The following is a 22,012-nucleotide window of genomic DNA, read 5'->3' on the forward strand; positions in this document are numbered from 1 at the left end:
CTGATTCGGTTAATTAATTTGGAGACTTGTGCAAAGGGCACTAGGGTCGATCATCTTGTGCATAACTCATCAGTTGGATGCGCGCTCATATTCTGCTCAGATAGGGGGAAAAGAAGAACCAAAGAACGAGAAAAGAAAGAGAGAAAGAGAGAGAGAGAGAGTCATGCTCAAAAGTAGCCTTTGCCTTCAAACCAACCAACCAATCTACCAACCAAGCAACCGACCGACAGCCGACCAGCCAACCAACCAAGCGGCCGAGCAACTGTCCCTAGCCCAAAGCGTTCGCTCGTTCCACCGTAGTGAAAGGCCATGGTGGTCTACGCATACTCAATGGACATAGCAGTAAATCTTCCAACACCCACCCACTCCTAGTGGAATAGCTTTGAAGGCTACCATCCCTACTAGTATACTACTATTGCTCCTACCACTACCGCTAATACGAGTGAGTGGTACTGTTACCACTTCGGCGTACAACACGCACTCCACCACGGCGTCCTCTGTCGATTGAGCTTAGGGTTCTTTTCTATCCTTGACTGACTGCATGGTCCCAAGTCGAAATTGTAGTAGTGGTCGTACAATAGCAGTCGAAGTAGCTGGAAGACTAGGGACATGTTGTACCAGTTGCCAAAGCTTGAGCATTCCAGGAGCCTTTGAGAGTCCAACTTGGAGTGAGGGAGTGAGGGAGAGAGAGGAACGAGCCCCCAAAGGATGCGTGGTTTAAAGGCGAGAACACTCTCTCTCTCTCTCTGTTCCGTACCACCAGCTTGCTCAAGCTGGCCGTCTTATGTACCCAAAGCTTTGCCCGTTTGGGTTGTTGGTATGATGAGGCTTGACTGAGCTTGTTTGGTGTCATCTCGCTGGCTACATGACCAAGACGAAACACATGACCCAGAAGGTAGACGAACACACTACGTAGTGTATATAGTAGTATATATAGTCCCCCTGGTACGTACGTAGAGGGTGAGTGGGAGAAAGAGAGGGAGAGATGTGCGTCCTCAGCCTCACCCGTCGACTCAATATCATATGCTCGTTCGTACGAGTACATGGATCTAGCTGCTACTGCTTCGACAACTATTGCCTCTACGTACTGCATGCAGCTTAAGCCGTGATCCTGGAGGACGACAGGAGAGCGACCTCTAAGGCAGCATGGAACATGCCTTTATCGTCTCTCCTATGACGTTCTAGGCGAGAGGGAGAAAGATAGAGGAGAGTAAGGATAGAAATGGAAAACAGCGTTGGCCTTTTTGGCCTAAAGCCTCAGTGAAAAGAAGAAGAGGAAGACCACGAAGACAGAGAGAGAGAGAGAGAGAGAGCGAAAGAGAGCGAGAGCTAGCAACCGACAGGGAAGGAATGAAAGAAAGCAATTCCTCTCCGTGTTCCTTTACCATGCCCAGTCAGTGGTACTGGCTCTTTTCCCTTTTCTCACTCTCTTGCATCATGGAAATTCGCCCTTCGCTTGTGCCTCGTTTCCCGTCTTCTTTCTCGATCCCTTTAGGAGTGGGAACGAACGTGCTGCCCTTATTCTTCGCTCTCTCTCTCTCTCTCTCTCTTTTTCTTTCTTTTTTTCTCTCTCTCTCTCTCACTCCTTGCTCCTGACTTGTTTCATTTCTTCAGTCCGAACACATTTCTTGCCTTGAATGGAGCAAGGCACCAAAAACGAAGTGGAACACTGTCAAAACTTGGTGTGAGCTTGGTGAAACGAAACTCACCATCACCTCGACAACGTGCAATTCATAGAATACAATCCTGTTCCAATTAATTCAGACACACCTTCAGTTCAACAGAAGCAGAAAAAGAGTCCAGTCAAGACAGTTCAAGAAAGACACAAGCCATATGCTGTTGTTGACAAAGGTGCCATTTGATGCTTTAAGCCTCATGAAGGATCAAAAGTCGTTCCTCTTCTGAATGGAGTACAAGCTAAGGCTGACTACGATTTCTATCAAAGGAGCACGACAAGACAAGATTGTACTTCAAGATTGGATGGCGACAACCTGGACGGAGCAAAGTGATTTGATAAGCATCAAAGTGCGTCAACATGTGAGAAAACAGCTCCAGAGAGAATATTCGTGTGTCACACTCCATGGAAGATGGTGATGTTGGCTAGAAAACGATAGTGATGAAAGCTCATGCTAGTGGCAGTATTGATCAAAAGATCCAGATACCCTGGAACATGCGGGTTTCAAAAGCTACCACCGAGCTCCCGTCCACATTCAGATTGTTCCTCAAGAGCCGTGAGCCCATCTAAACCATGACCAACACACCCAGGTTCATTCGTCAACCCTTTCCCCAGAGCAAACCCGCTTGAGACACGCCCTCTAGTTCGAATTAACACACTTTACCTCAGGCCCCCTTGCCCTCAGGGAGCCTAGGTCCACCCTGTGGTCTGGTCCATTGATGCTCTACCCCAGCGCGTGTGTTCGTCTTCCTCCTCCTCTTTTTCTGCTTCTTGGTCATCATCACCGTCGTCATCATCATCATCATCATCATCATCATCATCATCATCATCATCATCATCATCTTTACCATCATCGCCTGGACGGTCTTTTTGGACCTCTTAGGAGTGGTATCTACTGCTCACCTCTCCTAAGCTGCCAAAATGCTGGACATCTTCCGTGGACTCAAGAACCTGATCAAGGTCAGCCATGTCCACATCGACAGCACCATCTTCCGCCTCCACTACACCTTCACTGTGATGTGCCTGTTGGCATTCTCCCTAATTGTGACCACACGCCAGTATGTGGGAAATCCCATTGATTGTGTTCACACCAAAGATATCCCCGAGGATGTGCTCAATACGTACTGCTGGATCCACTCCACCTACACAATTCCCAGTGCCTTCTGGAAGCGGATAGGTATCGACGTGGCTCATCCGGGCATTGACAAGACAGTCGATCCCGAAGAGCGCCGATACGTCAAGTATTACCAGTGGGTGTGCTTCTGTCTATTCTTTCAGGTAGGTCCATGGGCATACATGCATGCCATCATGCATTCACATATATCTTTTGTTGGGTTGGTTGACGAGTGCCAAACCAAGAGGAAGTGGGAGCATTAGGAATGTACGTGCATAGTACATAGGAGGAGAAGGAGGAGGTGGAGACGGACCAGAAGAAGATGTGGGGTTGGTTTCCACTTTTCCGGGGGCCTCCTGTTGTGGGACGGGAATGGCAAATCGTTGTTGCTCAACCCAAAGCCTCTGGTGGTCGACTTATTTGAAGTACGGTCTTTAGTATGAACTCCCTCATTGTGAGGGGAGGGAAGGGAGAAGAAGAATGAAGCCTCAAGCTTCAAGCTCCCTTTTATTACGGAATGGAAAGAAGCTCTTCTTCGTTCGTACATACAATTGCGGGAGAGCCATTAAATATTCCTCAAGAAGCTTTAATCGTCTTGACTTTTTGCCATAATGATTTATTGATTTTTCTCCCACATCCTCTGGGTGCTTCTCACCCAACCGACCCGTCTCTCAGTCTCTGAGTCTCTGAGTCTCTCAGGGATGACGATCAAGCGCTGCGCGATTGCCACTCCGCGCAGCTCACCACTGTACTCGTGTATTGCATTTCTTCAGCCACTTCAAGTTCAAAAAAAAAAAGAGTCCGATGAAACAGCCTCAATCAGAGCCCTTGTTCCTGTTCCAGAGTAAACAGACTTCCATTAGACTTGGCTGCTGACTTGTTTACATGCGTACATGGGGGTAATATTGTAGTAGTGTCAAAACGTCCTGTACGATCCTCGACACCTTCCTAAATGGAGGAACCTGCCATGGTCGTGCTGTGTTACTCTTGACTCATAACTCCCCCTCTCTCTCCACACCAACCACCGCCATCGGATGGAATTTATTTCTATACGTGTTCGGCGTCTTTTCTTCCTCTTGGCCTTCTTGGTCTTCTTTTTCTTGGTCTTCTTCCTCTTCCATGGTTTGAAGGTCATGCAATAGAGCCCAAGCAGCGTAGAATGGCCAAGACTGCTCGCTGCCAAAGGAAGAAGGGGGTCTTAAAGAACGGCGGCGGGATTGGAGCAAAAAATGGCAGACTGTCAATCCGTCCAGCGAATGCCTCCAACGAAGAGAGCATAAGGGTGAAATGAAACCACTAGGCGCCTAACTGGCGAGTCCATCGGATCCAGTCCACCCATTGGACGGGTTCCCGAGTCTGTCACACTACCTACTCTTGTTGCACACGCTATAGCTTTTAATTGTTGTGCTCAGCTCATCATCAATTGAGATTATAGTTTCAGCACGCAGATTAGATAACGCTCACTGTCTGAAGGGCAAAGAAGAAAGTTCAGAGGTAATTGCTTATGGTCTATCATGCTTTAGTTTCTGTCTTGACATGAAAATCTCTCTTTATCTCTCGCTTCTTTCTCCCATGAGAAAATGCAAATTCCCGTTGGCCAAAACGTCTGGCCGATTTCTTGCGGGGGTCCAAAATATTTTCCATCTTTCTCTTCCGAAGAGAACGAAATTAAAATCGAATCCAGGGGTACTTTCTTAAATGAATGCATCAACAGGAACAAGGTTGCCTTGGTGATATTTTCAAGTTTACAGTAGTTGAAAGTATGTCTCAAAGTACTGTTTGTGTTTTTCTTTTAATATTAAGACATTATTTTTTGTCCCGTCTTTTATGTTGGATGATTGATGACGTTGGATGATCATCCTAAGATTCGAAAGGCACTCGCCAGCCTCTCTCAAAAGTGTATTCTAAAATATATTGTGTACTTTTTTTCACCTAACCATGAAAATGTCACCTGTTCCTTTTGGCCACCTGAGTCCAGTTTTTTAAGCAAAAGAGTGAATCTTAGATAGAGAACTTAGATTGAGAAAATATCGTACTGTACTACATAAGTTGGCTCTTTTCTCAATCTAAGATTCACTCCTTCATTTTAAAAAACTGGGCTGTGATTCCCCCCAAAAGTACCATGCATAGGATTTTGATATCGTTTTGAAACATTTATTTTCTTGCTACGATGAGTAGTCCAAGGATAGAAGGATCGGTAACTACTACATTGACTAAGATCTATCATGTGGTTGGTCACCATCTACGCGTAGTTGATGATCGGAATCGGATCTTGAATCCCAGGTGTTGTCCCACGAATTCGACATTGGGACCGATTTGACTGTTCCCACAAACAACTGAGGAACTGAGAACACAACAACAATAACAACAACAGCATAAACATGAGAACACGTTCATTGGGGCTTTTTTTGTTGCCGGCGTTGAGTATTCTCACATTTTTTGCCGCTTTGCAAACAAAGGGACAAATTGTCTTGAACGATCTTTAGTTCTAGTAAATTTCCACATTTCACGCACAAGTTGGCTCGGTCGGCGGGGGAAATCTTGGAAATAGAAATGAAATCTCACTCAGTTCTTTATTGCTTTCTTACTCTCTCTTCCTAGCTTGGTCGGATGCGTAGTACACAGTAGTGCAGAGGTTCTACTATCATGTTTGAAAACCCATCACTCTTTGAAGTCTTCCTTTGTAGTCGGCGGGAGGGAGAGATAATTGAACTGAATGCGTGTATCAGATCGTGGGAGAGCACCCAAAAGAAATTGCAACTACTGCTATCACCCCACCAACGATCCTCGCCACCACCACCACCATCATCATCATCATCATCATGATCATCAGCGCCTTCGCTCTTGCTAAACGTACTTCGTAGATATCGCCTGATCATCTCTCCCACGGGCAAGATCCTCCCATTTCTTCCCTTGATTCAGCACACTTCGTATATCCCTGTGTATCCAATCGTCCCTTCCCCCTCCCCATTCCTTCCTCTCCCCACACATAAATGGGCTGCTATCCAACACCCACCAATGTGCCCCCAAGCTCCCATTTCCAATTTTCTCCATTTGCCTTCAACCTGCTTGACTTTGACTAGTTTACTGCAATAGAAATGGGATCGCTTAGGCCAGCCAATTTGATCCTAATTCCTTTTATAACAGTATAAAAATGTCCCCGCGTACGTCGTCATCGTCATCGTCGTCGGGGTTGCCGTATGCTGTAGTCTGTATGGAGTATGCAGGAGGAGAGCAAGCAAATGAGACAACCGACGACTTGTTCTCCGCCCCGCTCATCCTCAATTCTCAACTGAGAGAGGAAAAAAGATGGGAATGAAATTGAATTTCCCACTCAACTACTTTCATCTCGAAAGAATAGGCTCGATCGGGGGTCTGTTGCGCTGTTTATGCTTTGACATCGCCCTGTGTAGTAGCTGGGCATATTATGATGATGTGTGATGCTAGCCTGTTCTGGATCAAGTTAGGAGCATGCATGCCATGATGAAGTGAAAAGCCAATGTGACTTGAAGAGACACCTGCAATCGTGTCTCCGGCTCTTTTGCGCCCTGGAAATTGCCCTGTCTGCGTGCCAGGCTTATCAAGTCTTTGTTCTGGATAATCTCAGGATAGATACTTCGCAAGACCCGATGAGATGCTCTTGCACCAAATTGAATATTCCATTTTGAAAGAAGACGCTCCCAACCGACAGACGGAGCTGAACCAGAGACGCTGATTTTCGAAAGTGTCGATCCTCGATGCAAATTTGCTCTTTTCCCCCATCTTTGTCGTGCCATCACATTTAAACTTCAGATGTGTCGGAGGACAAACAGACACGGGCTGAGAAAATCGGGAACGAGAGCAGACAACCAATTAGCAATCCGCTTAAGGAACACACATTCAAGAGGTAGTTCTGTACTACATTCCGTTCACAAGGCGCTCAGTCAAGCTGATAGTTCACACCCGCTTGACCCGCAGTCCAGTCTATCTACCTTTTGTGTCGCATGACACTGATGAATATCGTCATTTTGGACCGAATCTCGGCAGACTAGCACCGACACCTGTCACAATTGCCTCATTACCTTTGGGAGAGTCGTGGTCCCTTTAATCACAACTAAATACTGGCCGTCAAGTGGCGGTGGGAATTCGCTCTCGCTTTTACAATGCTTTTTTATGACAGGCCGTTCTGCCGTTAAGGGGAAAACGCAATGACTGGAAACTCAATCAGAATCATCAAAAACAGATCCATGGACCATTAAGACCCGTGTCACTCATGAGCCGGACGAATGGCACCAAGACCACGAGGAATTGGCGAAAATACGGGATCCATTAATTTGTTGACCACTTGTCCCTATAATCCCCATTCAGAAACAGAATCGGACATACCATTAAGCACCACCATTTGCCGTCTCGTCCGTGGGGCTTTCCCCTCCCTCCCTTCCTCCCACTCACTCGCCCATCCACCACGGCGTGTTCTGGCTCCTTCTTGTACAATGTGTAATGTATGTACCTTAGTGGTGCCTTAGTTGCTCATGGTACTACTCATTCATCAGACCTGACATAATATAGGGAAATCCGACACTTTGGGGATCGAGCTAGACCTCTACAGAGAAGTTCATGTCCGCAAAACCAGGAAAATTCTTCGTTCAGGATCGGTCAGAATGTCTTCAAGTACGGCGACATTACAACTGTACTTTGGTTATGAATTGAGACCGACTTGTCAATTTCGATGCCATTCCGCCCGCTGACCTCGATATCGAGCAAGTGAGCGAGTGAGATGAGGCCAAAGTTGAACGTGAGGGAAATATGATCTCGTTTGGCGCCTTTAGCGGAATACGTAATTTTCCTAATGGCCAGTCCTATACGGGTACATTATTGGGTCATGGTAATTAGGAGACACACACAAGACAAGTTAGGCGTTGGAAGGCTTTTAATAGGTTTTTATTCGTGTCATATTCATACATAGTAGCTAGCTTTCAGAAGCACTTGGTTGGCAGTTGAAGTCCTCTGAACCTATGCCTGTTGTCCGTGTTGTTCACGTACTACAAGTCGTACACCTGGATGATCTAGTAGATCGTGGCGGGGTAGGCAGCAGCAGCAACAGCAATCGAATTAGATTCCTCATCTCCCCACCCAAAGGCAGATCATTTATCTTGACACAAGAAGCCAATTAAGGTGAGTAATGCCCTTGTCAATTACTGAACTAGCACCGTAGCATATTCCTCCTGTGACACGCTCAATTCCGGCTTTGGAGCACACGGCCCTTGATGCAAAACTCGTCCATGATGTGTTTCAGGATCGATGCCTCGCCAACCACGGTGACCATGCTATGACAAGGCGTATACGTGGTCACTTCGTACTTGTAGAGAATGTTCCGCTGGTTTTTCAAGAACTCTTTCAAATCTCCAACTCTCCATTCGACAGCTTGTCCAATCGACAATGGTCCACCTTGTTCCACAATCGAATCATTAAATTCCTGCGAAAACAAAAACCATTGCAAAGAATCCGCTTTCACTCTCTAGCATGTCCCCTAAATAAGGAAATACCTTGAACGAAAAATCCACGTCTTGGGCAATCTCGTCGAAGAACTTGAACAGTTCCTTGGTGTTTTTATTCACCATGGACAAGAAATGGGGTTGACTGGGCACGGTGTGCTCTCCAATGGCCACATGAAGCACTTGAAATTGGCGCTTACCAGAGTTTTCCACGTTTTCTCCGCTCATGTTTGAATTAATAAACGGTCTAAGTTTACGAGAAACAAAATTGGCGACAGAAGATTTCGCGTGTCTTGCTCCCTTGCTGGTCAGCCCCGAACTATTTATCTACTCTTGCCCTCATTCACTAATCAAGCGGTAATTGGCGTGGGGGTTGGCATCATTTCTAGTGCTCCTAGCAACAACTCTGCGCTCCATAGCCATTCCGGGAATGAAAAGGGTCAGCGCGATACCACAACTGAAAGAGGCAACCCACCTAACTGGCTAGCAGGACGACCAACGGACCAACGGTAGGGTCGTAAACTGGCTAGCAACCGATGGCTTTGTTGAATCATGAATACCCACGAGCACAATTTTGGGTCAGCTTGTTTGACTTTGCAATTGGCCCTATGAACTGAGTCCGTTGCTAGTTTGAGAGATTATTAAATGGTATTATATGATAATTTGACTCTTCTCCTTTAAGAACGAGAAGACTGCAGGGAGGTATTTGATGTTATATCATTCAATACATTGAATCGTCTCAAATATTGGAAAAGGTCAGCACATCTGGCTTGGTAGCTAGAGGACCAACAGTAGGGTCAATAGGTTAACAACCGATCATGATTTCCCATGAGCGCAATTTTGAGTCGGCTTATTCAACGTTAGTGATGGTCCTATCAACTGAGTTCGTTGTAATTTTGAGAGAATATCAATTGGTATATTATGATAATATCACTCTTCTCTTTAAAGACCGAAACGACTTTGGGGAGGAGTTAGGTATGTTATATCATTGGAATGGATTGAATCATTTCGTGTAATGGCGCAATACAACAACTGAACGAGGAAAGCTGCCCAGCAAGCTAGTGGACCAACGGTAATATGGGGCCGTAAAGTGGCTAGTAACAGATGGCTTTATTCAATCACGATTACCCACGAGTTCAATATCGAGTCAGCTTGTTCAACGGGTTAGTGCTGGGGCTGGGCCGGCAAAAAATCGGGGCTTGTACGAGTCCTCTGATTTCTTGACCATTTGTTAGAATTCCGGCAAAAGACTCAATAAAGACCGGCAGAGGACTCGAGTCTTTTACTCGAGTCAGGTTAAGGACAAAAACTCGTCTAACGAAATATAACGAAAAACTACATAATTTGTTTGACGAGTCGGGACTCGATTCCTTTCAAAAGACTCGAGTCGGGCCAAATTCTCCAAAACCGAGTAAATGACTCTAGTGCACTCGGACTCGAGTCCGGACTCGACCCAGCACTACTAATAGTCCCTTTCAGCTGAGTCTGTTGTTATTTTCAGAGATTGTTAATCGGTATATTATGATGATTTGACTCTTCTCTTTGAAGACAGAGTATTTTGTAGGGAGGGGTTAGGTATGTTTTATCATTGGAATGGATTGAATCAGCCCGTGTAATGGAAAGGGACAGCGCAATACAACAGCTGAACGAGGCAAGTTGGCTAGCAAGCTAAAGGACCAACGTTGGGGTCGGGACGTAAACAGGCTAGCAACCAATGGCATTGTTCAATCATGATTATCAACGAGCAAAACTTTGTCCTGTAACTGTGTCCATTTTTTTGTGGTCTTCCTTACCGCTACCGGGATTGGAATCCCAGCAGTTCAAGACGAGAAGATTATTTATTTTACTTGACTTTTATTTATTTTATATATATTATTTGATCGAACAACGAATTGGAGTTGGCTGATCTGGCTAATCCTTGAATATAAGGTTGATCCGGAATTTTAGCCGAAAACTTGTTCAAGTCTGACTTAAATCTTGCTACTGGATCAACCCCTACATAGACCCTACGAATATTTGAGGGCAGCAAATTGAACAATGAAGGAGCCCGAGAAAGAAGAGAGTTGGACTTCATTGTTTTAACTAGCCTGACTAGCCATTCTAATTTCGCGAAATTGTTAACTAGAATTTAAAGATGATTTGACTACTTTTGAAAAACTGAGACTGGGGAGGAGGTATAAAGATATGTTATATCTTTCGGATGCAATAAAACATCTCGTGGGTTGATATGATTGGTAAGAGGCTCTTGTAATGATCAGCCAAGAGGTCCTTAGGCAAGAGGAAACGATGATATGCTAGACAAGGAACCATTAGGACACGAGTACTATCAATAGTGAATGGAATAATTATGATCTGACTTGTTCGAGGGCGCATGTACTGTTTATTTTGTTCTTCCATGGTATTACACGTATCATTATTGCATTGTTTTCCTTCTCTACTTTCAGGCAATCCTATTTTACATTCCCAGATGGCTATGGAAGAATTGGGAGGCGGGGAAAATCCAGGCCTTAATGATGGACCTTGATTTGGGGATTATCTCGGAGGTGGAAAAACGTCAGAAAAAGAAGCTTCTCCTAGATTACTTATATTCCAATCTCAAGAACCACAACTTCTGGGCTTACAGATATTTCTTCTGTGAACTTCTGGCTCTTATCAACGTCATAGGTATGTCCTCAATTTAAGCTCTCCACCCACTTCGGGTGGCTGCCACTCCTAGCGTTTGGCGACGTCAATCGAAGTGGTGTTGTAGTAGCGACGTTGTCACAGCATACCCCTTGATGAGCTGCGTCTGCAGCTTGCTAGTGTGGTGTAGTTTCGAGTTTCTTTCATTTCTCTCCTTTTGTTGACGCGTTTGACGACTAGCCATTATTTTGTCTTGACGCCTCTTCTTTCTCCTCGCTGATTTGATCCCTTTACTCTGAGGGTCTCTAGTCTCTACTCTCTCTACTTTCTACATACTAGCTTGGAATGATTCGGCAATCTATGCACTTCATTCTCTGCTTTGCGCTCCTGGCTCTTCGTACTACTTGGTTCTTCCCTATATACAAGCTCTGTGGTGTTGGAGGGCTTGGTGGATGCTTCTCTCTCTTGCTCTTCTTCTCCATGTGGTTGTTAGAATAATCCGATGAACAACTCTCAAGCAAGCGTGTGTGCAACGTGTGCATTGATTTTTTATTTCAGGCCAATTGCTCCTTCTAGACAGATTCCTTGACGGGACATTCCTGACCTTTGGGATCGAGGTGATTTCGTTCGCCCTTAGGGATAACGAGGATCGGGTTGACCCGCTGATCTACGTGTTCCCCCGAATGACCAAGTGCACGTTTCACAAATTCGGCACTTCCGGCACCATCGAGACGCACGATGCTCTCTGCATCCTACCCATAAACATATTCAACGAGAAGATCTACATCTTCTTGTGGTTTTGGCTGCTTGCTTTGGGATGCTTGACGGCCTTGGTGAACATATTTCGCTTGCTCATCATCGTCTCACCGCGGGTTCGGGCGTATCTTCTCTACTTACGATTCCGGCTCATCAAGCAGGAATGCATCAATCTGATTATTCGAAAAACCCAATTGGGCGATTGGTTTCTCCTCTACATGTTAGGACAGAACATCGACTCCATGGTTTTCAAAGAGATCATCCATGAATTGGCCAGGAAACTGGGATATCAGTCCAAAGATCTCATCGAATTTTGAGACATTTCTGACGCTCGTCAAACGAGACTTGAAGACTATTTTTGCACGTTTTTTATGCATCTTCCATTACACAACATACCAGACAGTATTGTAAATAAATGACGCGCAACAAAAACTTTACGGTCGGCCAAGTTTTAAGTCGCAAACAAGGATTCAATTGGTTTGTACAATCTGCAATGCTATGTGAATGCCAACTAGTTCCAATTCTCATGGCTAGATAAAGTTGGTGATAATCAATTTGAGGGATCCAATTACTGATTGTTCTGTTTGTAAGAGAATATCTGCCTTTATTCCAGACAAACCTTGTTTTGGTTAAGGCTAGATGAGGAGGGAGGAAAGTTGGGGAAAGGGCGAATTGAATTGCTCCAATTCGTCGTCGCTGTTGAAGACAGACTTGGGGAAAAGAGACGGGAAGAAGGAGTGAAAGAGCGACAGAGACGCCGAGAAAGAAAGAGTGATAGAGATAGGAGGAGTAAGGGCAGGAGACGAACTTCGCACACCCATGGATTGAACGTGATTTATTATGTTTCAGGACAAATGTTCCTCTTGGATCGGTTCTTTGATGGAACTTTCCTCACATTCGGAATTGAGGTCATGTCATTTGCGGATCGAGATCAGGAGGATCGCATCGACCCCATGGTCTATATTTTCCCGAGGATGACCAAGTGCACGTTCCACAAATTCGGAACCTCGGGGGAGATCGAGAAGCACGACGCTCTTTGCATTTTGCCTTTGAACATATTTAACGAGAAAATCTACATTTTCTTGTGGTTCTGGATGCTCTCATTGGGAGCACTCACGTTCTTGGTTGTGGTCTATCGGGTGTTAATCATCTTTTCCGGCGGCTTCCGCTCCTACCTGCTCAAGATTCGCTATCGCCGAGTCAAGAACGAGTGCATTGAAATCATCATGGACAAAACCGTGGTAGGCGATTGGTTCTTGCTCTATCTCTTGGGGCAAAATGTGGACCCCGTCATATTCAAGGATGTGTTGCACGAGTTGGCCAAGAAGCTGGGATATCGGAGTAAAGACATGATCGATACCTGAGATGAGTAAAGCCAATTCTCCAACCTATGGAGGATTGGCTTCCAATCACCGCTGAGCATCTCCTCATGTCCTGAAGACTGCTCCAAAGCCGATTGCATGACGTCTACGTTGGCTACATATTGAGGTTCACGACGACTCCTAAGTTGTTGTTCCACTACTGCTGCTGCTGCTGCTGATCAGCAACGATGAACTGAGCACATCTCATAAATCACTTTATACGCTAATACCAAGCAACGCCCGCAAAAACGGAAACTGAGGTTGTTACCGTGAAAAACTGCCAAAGACGTCCATTTCAAAACCAACCCCCGCTAACAATCCCTCTTGATCTCGGGCTGCCTAGCCAGCCACAATCCTCATTCAGGCAGGCCTCTGTGCTCGAGTGTGTGGCGACTGCTATGCTCTCTCTCTCGGTCTCTCTTCACTCCTCACTCAACAATGCTTTGAACAGAAGAAACGAAGGCCTGATCTTGCCGGTGCTGCACTATAGATAAGAAAAACGTCCTCAAACCATTGTCAGCCTTCAGCCTCCGTTCATTTTTTCTATTAACGAATCTCTTTTCATTCTCCTTGTTTCATTATTCGATTGTTGTGCATCTACCGGGTAACTGCGTGCCCGTAGTCTTTTGACCACCTACTTCTTGTGGAGATTGGGTTACAGGATTAATAACCTCGACCGTACACGATTTCTCAAAGTTAAACTCAAAATCTACCTTCAAAAAATGTTCCCTCTCTTCGCCGTGGAACCCAAATTTAAATTCAAATGGAATAAATACGAGACTCATTTTCGTTTGGCCCCCAAGTAAGACCAGTTACTACGCACTTCAAGCCGCGAAACACGTTGTCCTTTTGGGGCATTTTTTGTTCCTGATCCGACGTGTCCTTTCATTGAGCTATTAATAGCAACTTGAAGACAAAACGAATCCGGTCTTGCTTCTTCTGGGACGTGATTGTAAATAAGAAAAGTATTAAGTCAAATCATAAAACAACGAATTACTTCCAACCCCCCTGGACAAGTTCAATTTCCACGACAATTGAAAACCTTTTTTGATCCACAAGTTGAAATTTCACAATCATCGTTATCATTCTCAAATTTACAGACAATTCTTTCCTTGGCGAATGATTTCCTTCAACCGTTCATTGGACCTCAAAGTCGACAACCAGAACAATTAATAAGAATAATAATGCCCTCCAACTGTGATATTATCGAGATTTTTAAAGATTTAAGAAACTTGTCATCAGTTTCATTCTCTTGAAAAGAGGACTAGGACTAGGAGTATGATTAAATACGATAATTAGCGACTTCTGCTAATGACTTTGATTTTGTTCTTTATTACCCTTTTATTCGCCATTGCCATGATTAGAGCCATTCATGAGAACATACGTGAACAATTTGCTTTATGATCCAGACCAGTGCACATTTTGGACCAGGAATCCCTCAGCCAAAAGAGATTGAATTGACAAATCATCCATCCCACCTCGAACCACCCCGAATATTCAAACCATCATGTTTTGCAGAGGTACTACATGCTGTACATGTAGTATGAATGCACAGTTTGTGTGATTCGAGAAAGAGAGAGAGAGAAACTATTTGACCTTTCAAGCTGCCGTGTCCTTGTGTGTTAGCTACTAATGTAATGTTGAACGGTGCTGCTGTTATCGTGTCATCATCACTATTATATGCCAATAATTCATTCAATTGTCATTGAGATCTGAAGATGAAATAATGAGAAGAAAGCCTACCACTAGAATCTAATTTCCAATTAAACGCAATAAAACACAGAAACAGGTTACACTCATGTCTTTGGTGCTTTGTACCGTATATTCTTGTGTTGACCTAGAGACTCTTAAGAGAGGAAACGACACTGTTTTCTTTTGCGGTTACGTGAGGCCGTCGTTGTGTTGAATTAAGACAGTAGCTCTGGCATCAATATAGAAAATAAGATTGACGATGCTTTACATAACACATTTAAGTGCTTTTAGGAAATAATGGTTTCTTTGATGTACAACTCTATTCATATACCAAATATTTCTACTTGTCTTAAAAGATAACAATATTCTTTTAAAATGACCATGAACGGTTTGCGATCAATTCCCAGAAGATACCACTTCCATTGTAAAGTTTTACCAGCCGAGTGGTCGGTCGGCAGACATCCAGTGTCTAGAAATCTATGGCTTAGAGCAAATTCTTGCTTTGTTAAGAAAACTTGAAGCGCAATTACTTGAAGATGCCAATCAAGACATGTGACATGTCATTTTATGTATATATGTTTAAAGTAAATACAATTAATGGTTACCAAAATTATTAGTCGCACATTTTGTACAATATTTGGCATTCAAAAATATCAGCAACAACAGTTTAGGCCTTCCTTGGCGAGAAAGATTTGGTGATTACAAAAGAGTGGCGTTTCCAACTGCTCTAGTGTTCTTGGTTGGGCAAGGATTGATTTAGGGTACGTAATATGATTTCAATCAAATGAGGTTTTAAAGTTTTCGACACAGTTAGTGACACCAGATAACCCTCATAATTTTACATAGATTGGTAACGGGTACACCTAGGATAAAGAGGTTAACTAGAAATTAGATCTTTATCATTTTTAGGCAATATTACATTTAACGCTCTGGGTTTCCTCGGCTTGCTAGAGAAATAGATAACTGAGGAGATTTAAGAAGTTTGTTTCTTGTTAAAAGAAGACAATATAACTTAAAACTTACTTAATGTCAATATTTCACAATTGTGATGCCATACTTGTCAATCGCAATTTTAATCGAACTTAATTTGGAACTTAAAAAAATAGATATAAAAAATAGAATTTTGTCCATGATTATTGTGAGATTGCTTCCCATTGGATCAGATTTTTACAAATATTTGATATACAGTAAATATTTCTGATTGTGTCCCATTCTGGGTTCCTGTTTAAAATTCTATTAACGTTGAATAAAAACATCGCTAGTACGTAGAAATTAATTATTGCAAAAAGTGACAATTTTGAAAATTAAACTGTCACATCTATCGTTCAAATATTTCAGAAACATGATAGGAAGGTGTAGCTTTTGGGCACTTAAGTAAAATGAAAGGCAATTTTACATCTTTTGCAAGTTTGAAGGGATATTTCTTGCTACTTTTAGCTTTTAAAGAAATTATAAAGAAAATGGAGAGATATTATTTCTTGTCGTGTCATTGAAAAAGACAATCACATTCCTTGGGAATTACTGGAAACATAATTAGGCCATTTTTCGACCTTTTAAGGCGTTAAACGCAACCTTTAAGTTGTAATAACTAAGCATGTGTTAAATAGAAGTTTAAGAAATTTTATGTCAATATATAACTAAGGGTATTTTTAGTACTGATTGACTACGTTTTTGACAATGCTGCATTTTAATGGGCTTTAAGTCATCTGACACATTTATCTTAGCTACTTTTAAACATGTGTATTTCACAAAAGTTATTCCTCTTGCTTTTTTGACAAAGAAATACATATCTAGATGTCTTGGCATTTGAGCAAACACTTTACCAAAACGCAAACTTTGTGTCGAGGGTTGTTTGGTTGAGAGTTGAGGATTGAAGGTTGAAGTGGCAAGTTATGCCGTGTGGCAATGAATAACGCAAACATGATTGGACCTTGAGCTCATATGAATGCAAGTGAAGACACAAGTTTTTAACTTAAATCTTAGATTTGTTTGTAGAGGCAACACTTTCTGTTACTTAAACTGGTGTGGCAAAAAACAATTTGTTGATGAACGTTTACATTTTGATCATATTTCTTGCCATCAATATTGTTAACATTAAAGAACAAGTGTTTTGATCAAAATCATTGGTCTATCATGATCTAAAATAACTTTCTTTCAGGTCCTGTTAGCACTTTCAAAACATTCCTTTTCAATCAAATAAAACTAAGCAAGTGGCAGACAAATCTGATAATATTCAACTTCTTGAAGGCAGCTTGGACCCATTCTTTCTTGAGTCAAAGTTGTGCATTCTTTTACTACCAAATGAAGATCTTCCAACTTCTCTTTAGTGTCTTAAATTTTGATGGTTCTTATGAGTTGCTGATAACTATGTTTTGATTTTGCTTCAGATCAAAACTGATTCGTTCCCTCTCTGGGATACCGACTCTTATTTCGTGGAAACGGTCATTTTGAGCCCAAATTTCAAAACGAAGAAGTGAGCCCCTCTTGAGATATTGACCATGGAAATCTGGAGCTCTTGCCCCTACTAGCTCGAGCGCGCAAAACAGCAGATAATGCGTAGTAAATTGAGGCCGTACTCTGATGCTCTTTTTGTCGACTTTGTCGATATTTATACATACAGTTTTATACATTTCACAATCTGACATGACCAAGAGTCGAAATAAAGTTATTTATTTATTTATTTAATTCCAACTTTGATTTTGTGGTTCGTGAATATTGCTTCTACAAGCAATGCAATCCTAAAAAGTACCTTTGTATTTAAGCTTACATGCTTGTCATTTCATACTTTCTTGAAAATAATCACCCAAGGCTTAGCAACTTGAGAAAACAACTGTTCTTTTCTTTTCTTTTTCTTTCTGCTTTCTTTTCCTTTCGTTACCCACACTTTTCAATAGGGGATGTCAAGTGAATAAAATTCAAGGATAAATGAGGTCCGGCACCCTGATTTTGGGCATTTTTGGGAGGGAGAAATAAGGCAAACATCACAGCCAACTCGCTCCATTCGCCCCTTGAATTTTCAATAATCCAGTGATTTTGATTGAGCTATGTTACAAAACCCAACAAAATGAACATGTTTGGCATAATTCGGTGAACGCACTATCAAATTGGCTCAATACCACAATGCTATTTGCTTAGACAAACATGTAAAATGGAAAAAAATGTCAAAATTCAATGTTTACACAATGCCGTTTGGCTTGGCATGTTGTCTTTGATTTTACTCCATGGAATAACGTCAGTTGTTCACGAACGCGTTTACTTGACAAGCCCTATATATGACTCAAGGTGAAAAAATCACGACAATCTGGGCACTATGGTGCTTTTCTGATGTTGCTATTGTCCCGCCATCTAACAGTCAAGCTCTGAGTTACAGAAAGTGGCGGGTTAAATCCAGAGTCGCTTGAGAAAAGCAAGGAAGCCAAAGAAAAATGCATGGTGCATGCGCTCCCATTTTTTTCCAAGCTATCTCCCCCCAGTATTCTCATGTCCGAATCAGTACATAAGTCCAAGAAGAAAAAATCCATGAATTTGTTAAATGCCCCAATGGCAAAGGTATAATGCTGAAGCAAGTAAAAGCATATGTTAGATTAACCATTCCTTGATGGCACTGAATAAAATTGAAAGCCAAATTTGCAATTTTAAACGAGCCATTCTTCAACAAACCGGTCTTTTGAACGGTAGAAGGTGGTAGCTTCAGATATTGATGACGCCAACTTAAAAAAGTGGCAATCAGGTCTTTGTGTTAACCCAAAAAAACACATCAAACTAAGGTTGCATGATTTTTGTAATTAGCTTGCGCAACAGCCCAACCTACGTCATTCATAGAACAAATGCCAAGAAGGTAAATGCAATTCGTAAGAACACACAGTAACAAAGTCCTGCAGCTAAGTCTCCCTTATTTTATTGGGACTTACAATCTCATTTACTGCTATCATACCGACGGATCGGACCATCGGATTGACTTGAACTACCCGTCATTGGATTGTCATCGACCACCCGTCATTGCTTCTAACTACTCTTAATTCACTCATTTCTAGGTTTTGCCCGTTCTTTGCTTAATTTTCAGTTCAGTTTCTATCCTCATGATGGGTAGTTCAAGTCAATCCGATGATGGGTAGTTCATGTCAATCCGATGATGGGTAGTTCAAGTGAATCCGATGATCCGATCCGTCGGTATGATAACAGTGAATGTGATTGTAAGCCCCAATAAAATAAGGGGGCTTAGGTGCAGGACTTTGTTACTCTGTGTTTTTACGAATTGCATTTACCTTCTTGGCATTTGTTCTATGAATGACGTAGGATGGGCTGTTGCGCAAGCTAATTATAAAAATCACGCAACCTCATTTTTTTTTTTTTTTTTGTTATTGTTAACGCAAAGACCTGATTACCAAAAAAGTCTTCTATTGGCACAGACTCTCTTATGCCATTTCTTGGCCTAAAGCAACATCTTGACACAGAGATTCATGAATGCTGTCAGAGAGGTTAGATAATTATTTTGCTATTTTGCTTCTTTAAGTTTATCTAAATGACATGTAGAGAATCATGGAACTGATAGCTATCCGTTCCATGAGAGAATGAATAAGATTATGTTGATAGATGAAAGGCATCTATGAGTCTTGGTGTTGAGTTTTCGATTTACACTTCTTCAAACGTTGCAGTTATGGGTATCTAGACGCTTCGCACCTTATATGTATGTTTTCAGCTTTAGCTTGAGGGAGCCATTCAAGAAAATATCGCAATTAATCGTAACTGTGGGAGGAAGAAGATGTAACCGCTCGCACGGATACATATCTACAGTATTTGATGGATAGATACCAATGGGAACTCTTATGTGTCAAATGGGAGTAGTTAAAATTTTCCCCTTTGTTACGGGTTTCTTGCTTGTGCCGAAGAGCTGGTTTTCAAAGTGGTGCCATCATATCAGGCCAAATCGGCCTCCTTTAGCCAGGCAAGACCAGTTCGGTCTATTCATGGAGTACGTCAGTTGTGGAGTGGAAAGCTCGGTCGAAGATCTTCTAGCCAGGTTTTGTAGAGCTATGCGTTACCTCCTGATCAGATGTATTCCTCTGAGAGAATGCTCAATGAATTCCATCTCCATTTTTTAGCGCTCGATTAGGAGGTAACGCAAAACTGAAGCGTCTTCTAGCAAGGTTTCAGAGAGCTTTCCATTCCACTACTGCCGTACTCCATGGCCTATTGTGAGCAAAAACAAACACTGACCCAAAACAATAGCTAAATGTGATGGTACCTAAAACACTCGTTTTATGTTCCATGTCAAGACTTGTAGTAACTATTTTTGTCAAAAAACAAAATTTTGTAAGAACTATTCTTTAGTACAAGTTTCAATACATATCCGCAAAAAATAGAAGAACATAATGCTTTCAAAAACATATTCGCCACAAATATTATGGGCAGCTTTGGATATGTATTCATTTTTCTTTTTCTAAATAAAACAAAAAAGCCCTGTAGAAATTCAATCCAGTAGTAGCTGCTTGCTTTTAAAGGCAGTTGGATTTGATTCAAGGTAAGATAAAGGTCCGAGGTAGAGTGGTCTAGAAGGTTAGGTCAAATCTGAAGGCACTTTTCTCTTATGAAAACGAGAAGGATGAAACGCCCAGTACGACCTTTGAGGTCGATGGCCAAGTCTACCTTGGAAATCTACCAAAATAAATTAGTAGGCTGCGTGAGCTATACCAACACTTTGCGTCGCCGTGGAAACTTTGTTGTTTCACGTTTGTAAAGATAGAAATTGACGTTTTGAGGGTCCGAATTTGGCTCTGTAAAAAATAGGTTGGACCTAGAGGGCTTGTCACAGAAAAGTCACTCCAACCAAGCCACTTCAGACTTTGCTTTGAACACATTTTTGGTAGTTGGGCAGCAGGGTGTCGGGCTGAACAACTTCTCTTGCGTTACTCAGTTTCAACCAAAGAAGACAAACGAGCCATCAACTCACTGGCTCCCTGAATTCGGAACTTGATTTTGAGAATCATGTAACTAAATGTGTTCAATGCCGATCCCCATCGCACACACCAGGCGGCCGCGAGCGAGCCAAAAAAATCTCATAAATCTCGTGAGTGTCATTTCTCTGACTAGCCTTCTAGTTAGACCTATTACCATGCCACTCGGTGGACTTCTTCTGGTCTTCTATACTACCTGCTTCCCACCCACACCCACCCTGGCCTTTTCGAGCGCCCTTAACTTGATACCTTCTCTGAAACACTAGCCGTTTGAGTCAACCATAGAAAAGGGTTTGACCAAACAGCAAATTTTCTACGGCGACGCAAACTGTTGGTAAGGCCCACAAAGCCTACTCACTTAGTTTGGTAGATTTTCAAGCCAGAGTCTGTTGAGATTGGCGAAGCTAGTCAAGTTGAGCTAATAAACGAGCTTGAAGTCACAGATCAAGATGCTTTAGATGCCATCAGGGACTTGAGAATCTCAAGCTCTCCTGGCCCTGATGGTATGACATCTCAGTTTCTGATAAGATGCTCACAGGTCCCTTCCCCCTCCCTGTTTTCTCGTACTTGAAATTGAGCAGGTCTCGTCCGTGAAAGATTTAAGGGTGGTCCTTCAAGATGATTGAAATATCGATGAGCATATCCAGTTAAAAGTTGGCAATGCTTTTCAAACATGTGGTTGGATATACTGGACGTTTATCCAGAGAGAGTATCACGACGCTGCTCAAGTTGATTGTCCAGTCGCCCATTTGGGCCCCAATTAGCTCAGCCGATTTGCAAAAGGTCGAGTAGGTCATAAAATGTCAAATTTGAAAAGAACTTCAATAGGGTTAGCTATCATATTTCAAGCATAACTCATTTACAACTTTTTTTTACATTTAAGAGAAAAACATTGTTTTTTTTTATAAGCTTAGTTGATAACATTTTTGCTTTCATCGTATCTAAAAAGACAAAGGAATTATTTCTATTTTATGGTTTTGAAAAATTTCAATTTTCAGCCAAGAGTAGGTCATCGTAGTCGACCGACTCTTATATCTTCTCCTTTGTTGGTAGCCCCAATCTCGCGAAATCACCTATATATCACCTACCCTCTTCTTCTTGTCTGTCCCCAAGGAGTACGTTCCTCCTTGGTTTCCACCTAGCACGTGTGTTGTTTACCTGCTCTACAGCTGGTTCTCATTCACACGCGCTGGTTTCTCTCTTTGGCTCTCTTGGCTCTGTCTTCTTCTTCTTCCACTTTTTCATCTTTTATTTTCCTTTCGCTCATTTCTAACGGATTTGTCTTGAAACTGAAGGAAGCCTCCAGAATATTTTTCCATATTTTGTTCAAGTCTCAAGTATTTTCAATTAGGATCCCTTAAATA

At 42.5% G+C, this 22,012-nt stretch overlaps 2 protein-coding genes across 3 annotated transcripts; one reads left to right on the plus strand and one right to left on the minus strand.

Annotated features, from left to right (window-relative positions):
- Nucleotides 1-1,339: 1,339 nt before the first annotated feature.
- On the plus strand, nt 1,340-14,795 carry LOC131882140 (innexin shaking-B-like). Of its 2 annotated transcripts, none has more exons than XM_059229201.1 (3): nt 1,340-2,953; nt 10,708-10,927; nt 11,444-12,367. In XM_059229201.1, the coding sequence occupies exons 1-3, from the start codon at nt 2,597-2,599 to the stop codon at nt 11,956-11,958; spliced, it is 1,092 nt and encodes a 363-aa protein (XP_059085184.1). In that variant the 5' UTR covers nt 1,340-2,596; the 3' UTR covers nt 11,959-12,367. The 2 variants fall into 2 exon arrangements, with proteins under 2 accessions (XP_059085184.1, XP_059085183.1); XM_059229200.1 differs by lacking the exon at nt 11,444-12,367 and adding an exon at nt 12,491-14,795 and having other exon boundaries at nt 1,341-2,953.
- LOC131882141 (uncharacterized) lies at nt 7,714-8,787 on the minus strand. The gene is made up of 2 exons (XM_059229202.1): nt 8,315-8,787; nt 7,714-8,244 (listed from the first exon to the last, which is right to left on the minus strand). The coding sequence occupies exons 1-2, from the start codon at nt 8,489-8,491 to the stop codon at nt 8,005-8,007; spliced, it is 417 nt and encodes a 138-aa protein (XP_059085185.1). The 5' UTR covers nt 8,492-8,787; the 3' UTR covers nt 7,714-8,004.
- Nucleotides 14,796-22,012: the final 7,217 nt, after the last annotated feature.

The sequence above is a fragment of the Tigriopus californicus genome, chromosome 6 (assembly GCF_007210705.1).
Source record: "Tigriopus californicus strain San Diego chromosome 6, Tcal_SD_v2.1, whole genome shotgun sequence".
Classification (NCBI taxonomy): Eukaryota; Metazoa; Arthropoda; class Copepoda; order Harpacticoida; family Harpacticidae; genus Tigriopus; species Tigriopus californicus.